At 40.7% G+C, this 12,652-nt stretch overlaps 1 protein-coding gene across 3 annotated transcripts in view; it reads left to right on the forward strand.

The window, feature by feature from the left end:
• Positions 1 to 12,652, forward strand: part of prmt3 (protein arginine methyltransferase 3) — a 62,534-nt gene that overhangs the window by 2,360 nt on the left and 47,522 nt on the right. For all 3 annotated transcript variants that reach the window (XR_006377598.1, XM_044192176.1, XM_044192160.1), the window contains exons 5-10: positions 239 to 344; positions 2,152 to 2,317; positions 2,829 to 2,970; positions 5,369 to 5,434; positions 7,737 to 7,858; positions 11,000 to 11,099. Coding sequence is in view for 2 of the 3 variants with exons in the window: in XM_044192176.1 (XP_044048111.1) it covers positions 239 to 344; positions 2,152 to 2,317; positions 2,829 to 2,970; positions 5,369 to 5,434; positions 7,737 to 7,858; positions 11,000 to 11,099 (702 nt within the window). In the remaining variant the exon portion in view is untranslated. The remainder of the gene's footprint in view (positions 1 to 238; positions 345 to 2,151; positions 2,318 to 2,828; positions 2,971 to 5,368; positions 5,435 to 7,736; positions 7,859 to 10,999; positions 11,100 to 12,652) is intronic.

The following is a 12,652-nucleotide window of genomic DNA, read 5'->3' on the forward strand; positions in this document are numbered from 1 at the left end:
AGTATTGTCTGTAAAGAGATCAGAAAATATTTTACAATTTATATTTTGTTGATATTCTCTGATGTTTTCAATTTTAGTTCATAGTTCAACATTGTGTTCATGGGGATTGTTAATATTTCATCCAAAAATCATCAGAAAACATCTGCTGAAAGATAGTCAAGTAAATGCAGAACAATGTTTAAAAAAAAGAATGCGATAGAATAAATGGATTTTTTATATAAATGTGGACTGTTAATAGAAATGTGATGCATCCTGTCTGACGGGACTGCCAGACGCTCCCTTACCCTGGGAGAGCGAAGACTTCTTGCGACCAGTCCTACAGGACGACCCCCTGCTGCAGACAGGTACAGTCACTCCCTAAGTTTTATTACACAGGTTTTAGTTTTTAATTGTCGAGTAACTGACTGCAGTTTGAGTAACAATCTCGACAGATACGTCTGTCTCGTTACACGTTTTTAAAAAGTTTTTAGATGTTCAAAGCATCTCATGGAAGTAGCTTGTAACTCACTCACAAACACAAGTTCACACATTCCCATTTAGCAGGCCGGTACTTGTTGGTACTTGTTTGCAGTCCAGGTCTCAGCTCTGATCCAGATGAAAGAGGTGTAAAGGGTTCAGTACGCTTCAAACAAACTAGTTTGTAAAAAGTGTTATCAACACAATATAAAGGCAAAAGTGTTTATTTGTTCTGCTCACACTACAAGACCAACAACGAAAATATGAAACAAGTTTGATCACGATTGGGACTCCATGATTGCGCAGTCTCACAGCCGGGCAATGAAGTTACTGAAACTTGATTGGGATGGCCCAATCTGCCATTCAATCTGCCATCTATAATAGAACTGGCCTAAGTCTACTGTTAATGTGAAAGGCAATTAGTGGCTATGAATTCACAACATTAACGAATTTTGGTTTAATCTTCCGGTTCCCATCCTTTGTTTGGACCTCCTGGATGTTTCATTAACAAGGCTGCAAAATAATTACATTAACATATTTCATTATTTTGTGTTCCTAAGAGAAATTGTAGATTTTATCTTCAAAGACTGGAATGAAAGCAGTTTCTCAGATCACTATTCTGTATCTCTGAGCCTGTGTAAAAACAAAAAAACACAGGACACAGGAAGGTTTCTCTTTTTGTGTGTGTGTGTGTGTGTGTGGGGCGCTTTTCAAATTGCTGTTCTGCCTCGATCACTCAACAGAATAATTTTTGTTTTGGAATGTCGTTTTTCTGGCGTAGCCATTTTCTCTCAACCAGCATCAGCTGCTTAATACTGCAGTCACTGATATGTTTCCCAGAATCCCCTTGAAAAGCCCTCAGAGAAGAAGCAGGATTTAGTTTTACGTGTAGGTGCAGAGAGCATTAGAGGAGTGGAGTGACAGATTTTCAGGTTGAGAATAAGCAAGAGCGAGGTACCTTTTTCAGCCCCCAGCCCCTTTTGGCTACATTGCCCTGGTTGTAGAAATTGGTCTGTAGGCCTCCTCTGCAGTGCATTTCTCCCTGTATCACTATTGCATGTCCGTGCAAAATGACAGCTCTAGAATAAAGCCCTTGCTCTCTGATGATGTTTATAATTGATATTTGCAAATGTGTGGCCGTAACATCATTTTATTTTTGTCATAATCTTGGCAGGAATAAAACAAACACACCAAACAAAAGCAACACCCATTTTTGTGTATAGAGTTATTGTTAGTTAGGGCCGATAACTCTTATTTGTATGGACTACATTTCGTTAAACCCCACTGGAGACCTTGTGGGTAACTACAATGAAAATATGATTTTGTAACTAATTTTGTTTTTATAAGAGAACTTTAAAATCACTGGAAGGTCTGATAATCAGAATTTAGGCAGATTCATTTTTAGATATTGCATAGAAAAATTTACTCTGATTTCACGTCCACTTCACTTTAGTTCACTATACGTCACTGCAGTGCACTTCAAGGATAATTTTTCGTGCAACAGCCATTTATATTACAACAGAAAACGTGCAGCGCATAAATAAAAAATAATTATAGAAATTAAAGCAACCCAAAAAAACGGCAAACATTAAAATAAGTGGAAGATTAGAGGCAGGAGTTAGTCACTGCATTGAGTCTTTGTGTTCAGACTATGTGTTTTACATCCGTTTGTCTCTCCCTCTCTGATTCTGGCAGACCCTGAGGAGATCTGCGGCAATGAGGGGTCGAGCCTGTTGACAAGCCCGTCATCTGTGGCCGAGTCCCATAATGCACTGCTGCAGAGGGCACAGGCCGCTGAGGAGAGAGCCCGTTGCTCAGAGGAGGCGCTGGCCAGAGCCATGGATGACCTGCACAAACTCAAGTCAGTGACGTTTCTGCATTTTCACATGTTTTTTTTTTTTTAATTTTTATAACCACTAGGTGTGATAAGGTTGTCCTATTAGTTTATTTCTTGTCGATCTTGGGTAGATTTTCTTTCTTTTTATGTTCTTGAGAGCTTGCAGTGTACTCAGTGTGTTGCTTTACTTCTGCACTACCTTCATGGGGCCAGCAGGGGGACACAGTGAACCCAGTATTGCAGAAACATCAACTAGAGTACCTTGTGGAAGAAGTTTGGAGGAAGGGGAAAGATAAAAAAAAAAAGGCAAGGGAAAATTCCACTGCAGCATGGAGGTTAAAGTGAGGAGGGGAGGTAGGCAGGGGGGCAATAAGGGAAAATTACAGAAAGAGTGAGGTTGGGGCGGTTTGGGTTGGAAGAGAGTTAGAAAGATGAATGCCTCCCATCTCCTCTTTACTGCTCCTGCATTTGTGTGTACTGGTCACTATTTCCTGATATAAAAAGTTAAACGCAGATCTGTCCGCTGTTCTTTCAGGCTGCTGGCTCAGGGTTTGGTACTGAATGCAGAAACCGGCAGATCTGGTAACCTGAGCACTGTGGCCGAGCTCCGAGAGGACGAGGACGAGGCTTACTTCAGCTCCTACGGCCATTATGGCATCCATGAGGAGATGCTGAAGGTCTGAGTTGTGCAAGGAAACACACGCGTAACACACACACTGACCAGGCCTGCAGGTCTCTTTACAGTCTTGTGAGTCACTCTCCGCTGGTGCAGCAGTCTCTGCAGAGCAAAAGTGGGTTCATCAGCGTACGTCTTGGCTGAAAGATTTCGATGTAGCACGTAAATGAAGATGATCATCTCTATGCACTCATTGATACTGAGGACAAGACATTTTCTCAAAAGTGACAAATCAGCAATAAGTGCTGAGCTCTCATGTGAGACACTAGCATGCACGGCGGAGGCGCGAAACGTGGAAATTAACTTTTACACCGCTCAAGCACTGAAACTCAAAAGTGTCAGCAAGCTGAGGGGGTTGTGTGTGTGTGTGTGTGTAGGGGGGGGGCAGCTCTGTCTCCTCCCTTCCTGTTCTACTTACCGCAGTGCTTAGACATATTCCTGTTGGCTGTCCTGATTGGTGCTAAGCACTGTTAAGTTTTGCGTCATGTGTGTGCGTCAGGCTGTAAACTCCATCAGAGCTTCAGGAGGGGCAGAGAACACGTGATTGGGGTTTGCGGTAGAGTGTGGTCAACTCTTTCACAGGTTGACGTGAAATGTATCACCTATGTGTGTCTACGTGTGTGTGTGTGTGAGACAGACCATATGAAAGAGGTTTGTTTTCTGAGTTAGATGTATGTCACTGCAGTTTAAAGTGATTCAACTTTTACTTTGTCACTGACAGTATTAGCCTGATTAATAAAAAAACGGATTCTAGCCTATCGGTGTGACATGAAGGAGATGAGAATCTTTTCGAAGTAAGCCTGCCTCACTTTGCTTCACAGAGATAACCCACCTAGGAATTTCACAGGTTTTACACAACCTTGTCTTAATGGACAGGTTCAGATTTTTTCAAAATCTTAAAAATATACCCACATGGCAATACGTATAATAAAAGAGTCATTTGTTGCGATCCTAATCGATCCTAATGTAAGTGATGGGAGCCAAAATCCTTGTTCTTTATGGAAATGCATTTGAACATTTGGCTGAAGCTAACGTGAGGCATCAGCAGTTTGAGTTGGCCAAATCAAAAGTTATGGCCTTTTAGTATGAAATTCCCTGTTTGTGTTATTGTCTCTCTGCCACAGCTCTGCAAGGAAACACTCCCTGGCTAAACACAAACAGGTAATGGACAGGGAGAACAATTAGAGCGACCAATAACTCTTTCAGTGTACATATGGGCATGTAAGTATTGTAATGAGATAGATTAGAAAACATTTGAACCTATCCTTCAACCAGTCTTATGAGGTAAAATTCAGTCCAAACAATGCGTGAACTGTCTGTAGACACGTTTTGACGAATCAGAAGCTCTTCTGTTGTTTACATAACACAACACTGACATGTTGAGAGCCTTGTGAGGCAACATTGCAACCCTGCAACAACATTTGATTTGCAGCTGCAGTGTTGGTCATAAAAACAGCGATTAAATGTTTTCCCCAAATCATTCAACCCTAAGTCTAAATGTTGTTTGACATTTTTCTACAATATAAAATTCTGTGAGTAATTAGAGCTGAAAGATGTATTGACTAAAATAACGATATTTTGTTATGATACTCCATATAAGCATGGACTTATATTACAGTTATTGCAACATTGTGAAATAACATAAATTTGTGTTTCCCTGGTCGTTACTGCTGCGTCATAGTTGAATGGCGCAAATATCGGAGCTGCTTTGACTGATCTAACTGATTGCAACGATCAGTGAATGGCTTTTTGGCTATTCACATCACTAATGATTTTCTAATTGAAAACTTTCTTTTGTGTTAATATCTTCCAAGAGCTCCAGATTCTGTTTAAATAGAATAGAACTTCCTCGATTCCACTGTATCTTGCATTAATGCATGTTATTCTCATTTCAATAGATTCTGTAGCTTTTCCTCCAGAGAGGAGGTGCAGGGGTTTGTGGGCAGATTTGATTGGCAGGTTAATTAGCGAGTCCTAACCTGACCTCCACTAGAAAAATATGAGTTATATTTATCCCATAGATTTGCTCTTAAATACTCCAAGAATCCCCCCACAGTCTGTTTTGATCTGCTGTTATCTGCACCTGTGTAGAAAAAGCTTTACATGCCGTGCTCTGAGATTTTTATTCCCAAGAGGAGTGATAAGGCCAGTGTTGAATTCAACTTCATATCACAACATAAGCATCCTAATACAAGCAGTTGTAGAACTGGTAGAATGCAAATGACCTGCCAAAGGTTAGATTTATAAACCTTCCCTTAACCCATAGAAGCCCTTCGGCATATTTTAGTTTGCGCCGTACACATGAACGTTTTATATTCTTTTCTCTCTTTTAACTCTTTCACCCAAGAAAAGTTGGTGTTGCTGTGTATTCTTGTTAATTTTTTAATATTCTCTCACAGGATAAAGTGCGCACAGAATCCTACCGCAACTTCATGTATCGGAACCCTGAGGTGTTCAGAGACAAGGTGAGCCAGCTGAGCAAATGCAAACAGATATGTGTATTAAAGTGTGTATACAGTATGTGCAGGGTAGCTGGTTTTAATGTACAGCCAAGCCTATTAACAGAAATAGGCACGTGCATTTTGCAGGAAAGACATTAATATGGTGACCGTGTGACTTTATTAGCACCTTGAATGTCGACTGCAGAGTGCTGATAAGAGACACATGCAATCCACCACCAAACCCATAACAACCCCCACATGCCTCTCTTTTCCATTGCTTTTAGTTGCAGGAAGCAGTGGCCTGTATCATGACCATCCATTATATAGGTGGCTGCTGGTTAGTGCTGGGATGAGACTGTAGCTGTTTTGAGGGGAACGTACATTATCCTTGTCAGAGCAAAACATTCAGCAGAGAGGAAAGTGTCACCTTCTACAGGAAGCGGTAGATAGAGAACAAAACAGGATCTTCTTGTTTCAGTACTGTTAAGATGGGAGGGGGGTGGTACAGAAAGATGGAGAAAGGAGCGAGGAGTTGTGTGTTGCGTTGAGTCAGCAGTGTGTCGCAGACCCTCTGTGAACCCATAAAGGCAGCAGGATGCTTACAGGGAAGTTAAAGTCGCCTTAAATAGAGACACATTTAAACACAGTGTTACATATAGATGCATGTATGGTCTTCGCATCTGTGCCTCGGCCATTTAACACCAGTCGGGGGCAAAGATGAACAAATTTACTGTAACCAATGGGAACCTGAAATAGAGGTGATTGAAATTTCAGTCAACAACAACAATGGCTAGAGGGAAGCCTGAGGTTTTAGAATCAGTTTGATCAGTAAAGGTGCTGAGGACAAGCTCAACATGCCTAATATACAGTCCATTGATTTGGATGACTTGACCTGTGGACCTTGACCACTTGACGTGGAAGCCAAAGCAGCTAGAGGTCACTTGGTAGTAGAAGTTCGTACAATCCTGCAAAAAAACTTGCCACACCAGCTTCCGGACAGTTGTTTGTACATGTTTTTTTATCATTTATCTTCTTGTTTTGATTTTGTTTGATTTTTGATTTTTTTTTTGTGTATGTAATGCCATTTACCAGCTCCCACATTAAGACACTTTCCAAACAGCACATGAATGCAGCATACTGTTAAAAACTAAAATTTAAAGATCCAAAAGGAAATTACTCATTAGATCTGATGAAGGCCCATGGCTGAAAAGTCATGCTTTTGAAAAATGTATGAAGCATATACAGTATACTATATAACACTATTTGTACGTATAGTTTGTTTTCTACATAGCAAGTGTAGCAGCTCCTCCTAAAAATATAAAAACAGCCGAGTTGTGGAAGAACCACAGCCCGATCACCACTAAAGTCTTACTAATTTATCCTTTGGTCAAACGCTATTTTTCCATCATTTTTTAGCACAAGCCGCTTGTAATTTGCTAACAAACAAACTGATGGGTGACAACATACCTTCCCTCTAACTGTAAAAACCAACTGTGGATAATGTGTGAAGAATCTGACTAGCAACCTTGTTCGAAGTAAGCAACCTTGATGAATGAATGACTTAATTTTCAAAGCTATGTGGAGTAAGAAATCAAATTGTTTTGCAGTGGTCATTTCTTGCCCTGTTTTGCCTTTTTCAGTGGCATTCTTTTTGAACAATTAAAGAATAACTTAATACCTCATGACGATCTTCTCACCTTGCTGCAGTGATGCACAGGTGTACTCCACGACTCTGTGACATTACTGTTGGGTGTGGTTACATGTGCAAAAGAGCACACTTCTGACCGCACCCGACCACACCTCTTAGTGATGCTGGGTGGGGTCAGAGGTCAAACAGGCTTGAAAACTTCATCCAGAGAGGGTGATGAAACGCTGCTATAAATAATTAAATTAAATAATTGAAACATGCTTTTTATTTCAATTTTTTTTTTTTTATGCAATAGATTGTATAGGTCAGCATTTTCTCCTAATGGCTGTATGGCAACGACAATTCTTCCTACTTGAGGCTCTGTGTTAAGTTGTTTGGGATGAAAGTGGTTCCAGTTTCTCACCTAGTATGCACTACAAACGGTTGCCCAGTCACAGACAAACCGTCTACAGTGGCCCGTGGAGGTCAGCAGTCCCACGGACACGAGACTATTGATCAAGAAATAAAATGTAAACAGGGTTACATGCTCCTACTTTTGGGGGCACTTTTTAAACCCTGAAACTGCACAGGCATCGCCTGAACCTTCCATATTTGTGAGCCCTGGGCTAGTTTCTGACCCTGATACTGTGCCTCACCGCCCCACCTCTCCCCTGACCCCCTTCCCCTCCCGTCCTGCAGGTGGTGCTTGATGTGGGCTGTGGGACTTGCATACTGTCCATGTTCGCTGCCAGATCTGGGGCAAAGAAAGTCATAGCAGTGGACCAATCAGAAATCATCTATCAGGCCATGGACATAGTCAGGTGAGACACACACACTACAGTCAATCCCTTCTTTTTTTAAAACCTGTTCTCCAGATATGTATATAAATCAGTCTGTTTGCCTTCACCCAAATACAATGGAGGTAATGGAATTTCATTTAAGGTGCTCACAGCAATGAAAATTTTAAGTCTTTCAGTTAGTAGTTAACATGCTAGTAGATTAGCTCACTAGCGGAAGTGCTAGCTCGGCTACCCCTGTCAGTCATGTGACCCTTGCCTTGCACATTGTCATAGCGGTCCTTCGAGAGTTGAGAGAGTAGATGGGTCTTCTTCCCTTTGTGTGCGGTAGAGGTCTGTGTGACCTCCAGCCACCTTTTTTTGTTGCAGCTGGTTGACTTCAATAGAGCTGCTGTCAGTCGTGTGGCCATAATGCACATAATTTACACCTGCGGTCTGACTCATTCACCTCTTTTCTCCCCTTCAGTAGTTTCAGTCCAAGGTCTGCAGTCACACACACAGACACACACACACAAACAAACAAACATGTAGATAACCCCCTGTTGGTACCTTTTTAATACAGTCCTCAGTCCAATTTCAGGTGCTGTGTGTTTCCAGTTTTCCAGCAGCTGGTTCTCCACAGTGGAGTCATTTACCTCCACCAGAGCCTTTGCTGTTCCTATGTCTACCTGCAACCACTTCCTCCAACACACCCCTGCCTCTAAAATGCATTTTTGAGTTAGGGGCCGTTATGACTGCTATTATTACCGTTATGTAAGAGTGTCGTATAAGCAAAACAATGGGGTTTGCTGAAGGAAAAGGACGTTTTAATTTTACAGCCCACTGACTCGCTGTTGGAGTATGTGTTGGCTTGCAGGTTGTCACAGGTTCGCCAGCGGTGAAGATTCAGCTAAAGAAAGAAGTGTAACCCTCCCCCCCCTACACATGTACACACACTAACACACACACATATATACACAGAAACACACTCAGACTCCACCCTTGGGTCCCTTTTTAAATCTACAGTTTGCTTGGCTTGTGATTTTAAAGCCTGTGTGTGTGTGTGTGTGTGTGGCTGGCCAGCCTCTGTGTCCATCACTTCCTCTTGATGTTAATATCAGGATTGTAATTAAAGTGGCTCCTGTTGGTTAGGCAGGAGCATCCATCTCCTGTCTCCACTCTGTCGCAAAGTTTAAATGAAAAGTTAAATGTGACTTCCTTCCTTCACAGTCACTTCCTTAATGGATAGTGTCTAAATTTGTTTTGTTTTTTTTGTTTTGTTTTTTTAATGGCTGGAATTGATGGATTATCCAATAGAATGCTTTGAATTGTGACAACAAAATGGGAAAAAAACTAGACAGTATATTACGTAGATGAGTGAAATTCATCTTTTAATGGTGATATGAACTAAAGATAGACAAATGATCAGTTTGTGGATGTTTATCAGCCAATATTTGACTTTGGTCGAAGAATGCTGATTAGCGTTTTACCAGCCAGTAACATACAATATGACTGCATGTAATTCAGGACAACCTGTCAAATGTTCAAATGTTTGTGTTGAAGTTTGTGTCGTTCATTATCCCAAAAACATGACTAAAATAAAACAATTAAAATTTTTATGCAAAATGGTTTTATTTAGTAATTTGTTATTTTTATTTTCATTTATTTAACAGTTCAACTGTGTGTGTGTGTGTGTGTACATATATACACACACAACATATTTTGCTAGATAAATGGAAAATTTTAACAATATTGGAAATTTTGTATTTTTAATGTAAGTAAGCGTCACAAATATCTAATTATGTTATATCTAAATAACTAATTTGTATGACAAAGGCCTAGATCCAACATCAAAAGACAGCAGTTATTTGCAAACACTGGCTACCTATGATGAAATGTACAACCTCTGTTCCCTTTTCTCCATCTCTTTCTCTCTCTCACACACACCTACAAAGCCGCGCAGTTACTGACTCTCTCCCCAGAGTCTTGACATTGTCCTCTAAATTACCCTAATAATGAGATTACAGTGTTTCCCTCTTGTGAAAGGTGGAGGAGGTGGGGGGGGTTGTGGGTGAGGGGTGTGTTGGATTCTGGGAGGAGGTGATAGCAGCGGTAGCAGAGCAGCAGAGAGGGGAGAGACCGTTCAAGATAAGGATCGCTGCCACAGAAATGCACTCTGGGCCGCTGTGAGTAATTGTTCTGTCCTCGGTAACATTAGCTGTCATGGTAATGGAATATTCACAGAGATTGATACCCAGACTGGCCGGTCTGAAAGGAAGGATCATTTAAACAGCAGCACTGATCTTACAGTCCCTACCTGAGCCTGACACCTCTGCAGGCCCACAGTTACAGTTTCCCCCCTTTCACACACCCTACATGGCTCAGGAAAGACTGGAAATATACTGTACTATCTGTAAAAATAGTGATTTACAGAACTTGACAAGTTTGAAAAATTGCCCAAAAATGTATAGAAATTGATTCAGTTGACTAGTTACTATTGCTTCAGTGACTTAAAGCGGAACTCATCACTATTTTTATATTAACAAGGGGTCAAATAACTACGTGTAATGTGAAAGGGGTCGCTCTCGTGATGAACCTACAGAGAATCATCACCTGACTCTGCCGTTCCTCTCAGCTCTACGGAGCGTTTTGGTTTTACGCCCGCAGCTTTACTGTTTGGTTCGCTCTCACCACTCTCATCAGCCTCATTTCCACTCGCAGTATGCAGCTGTTTTCAGTGACAAAGCTCTGATAACACCACTGTACGCTACCTGCCCACCACCAAACAGCAGACAGACAAAGTTGACGACCAGCTGGTGAACATAGTAGAGTATTTAGCAGCTAAACAATCATATATTTCCCTCAGGAGTTGTTAGACAACAGACCAGAGCTAAAAGGAGAGTGAAAATTGGACTTAAAATCAATGAAGCACAACTATAAATGCTAGTGTTGCTCTGTGTTTGTTGTATGTCTAAGTAGGCAACTTTCTGCTGACAAGTTCACCGTATTAACTTCATAAGGTGATAATTCGTCAGTGTTGTGTTTACAGGTTGTTCCGCTACACCAAGTGGCCAGAAAAACTACAAAGCCCACTCTTGAACCTTTTAATTTGTTGGATGCTAGGTTGACGTAAGATTGATATGAGTCATGTTTCTGAGTCCTCTGAATCATGCATGTTTCCCACAGGTCCAACCAGCTGGAGGACAAGATCACTCTGATCAGAGGCCGCATAGAAGACATCAACCTCCCTGTGGAGAAGGTGGACATCATAATCTCAGAATGGATGGTCAGTACATATTTACCTACATATATATACTGTAGCAGTTTGATTGTGGGAACATAGGAGTGTCAATCGGGACGAAGCCGTCTACTCCTAAAGCCTCATGTAATCAGTAAATGGAAGAAGTGATGCAAGTTCAATTCCAGCTCAAACATGTGGTTGTGTATATGTTAATTCAAATTGATTGCTGAGGATGTGAATCAGTTATTGCGAGTGTCAGCTGACTAGATTTTAGGAGTGCGTCTCTCTACTAAAACTCTCCTGTGTGATTTCCATGAAATCAAACAAAAGAAAGAAAACATGGAGGTAACATATGGTCACTCTGTAGAATTCAGTTTGGGAAAAGAACACAATCAGTTCAGTAAGAAGATGTCATCCACTATTAATCCTCTGTTGTTTTGATCTAAGATGAATGAATATATGTAATCTTCTATACATGCACATGAGGGTTCAACCAGCTCCATTTATACGTTTGGCTTTCGAGACCTCTTATGGTCCCTTGATTAAACACATTACTGGTGTGAACAGCTCGGGTCAGACTCGAACCACCTCCCTGTCGTTAATCACCTAATGGCTTTTTATGACCTTGTTGGAGTATTAAGTGGGCAGGACTAAAATAGCACAGGTGGATGAATGGATATGACTGGTTTGGAAGAGGATGTGTGTATGAAAGGGGTGCGAATTAAGATGTGCATAGTGGAAACTTGGTAATATTGACATATGGCCTGGACATCAATACAATACATACCCAGTATCCAATGCAACACATATATCGACACCCACAGAAGACATTTTATTTGTCATAGCAGGAACAGCACAGGTGTAAGTAATAACTTTAACAATGGCTCCGTTTTCAGTTGTTCAGCCATAACAGCCAAACCAGTGTGCACAATTAGAGCCCCAACAATGAACACCTAAATGGAATGCAGCCATCTTTAATTTGATTTGTTACACATGTTTTGACAAGTGTGAGAGAAATGTGAGAAACATTATGAACTTACAAAAATATTAACCACTATTATAACATAGGAGCTAAGTACTGCAAAACAAAAACTAACTATTTAAAATGTAAGCACAGAGTTAATTGTTTAACAGGCAATTACAAGTACTACAAACTCATTACAATTCTACACAAGTCAAGGGGCTTGTCTTGAAATGGCCTTTGAATAGAGATTAACTTTTTTAATTTTCCTGATGCAGTAAGTCAACTATAACTATTACTAATACTTTGGTAATTTAAAGAGTCAATGACAAATTTCCACAAGTTAGCCTTCAAATTCAGTTTCAGTAGGTAAAGAATAAAGTAATTAAAACTTGCTGCTCTGTGTCACCACACTATTGACTTCATGTAAATACCTTTACCTACACTGAGGATTCTCCAAAGCAAACCAAAAACCAGAGGGAGGGAGCACTGTACTGGGTCCTTCATACTTTGGTGCTTTTTAGAAATTGTTAACAAGCTTGTTGATGGAGGTCAGACTAGGCCTCTTTTTAATTTGTCTTTCCTAACCATTACAATGGCATTTGTACCTTGTACCATTATTGGGAACTACTGGTTT

This window comes from Siniperca chuatsi, linkage group LG1 (genome assembly GCF_020085105.1).
Source record: "Siniperca chuatsi isolate FFG_IHB_CAS linkage group LG1, ASM2008510v1, whole genome shotgun sequence".
Classification (NCBI taxonomy): domain Eukaryota; kingdom Metazoa; phylum Chordata; class Actinopteri; order Centrarchiformes; family Sinipercidae; genus Siniperca; species Siniperca chuatsi.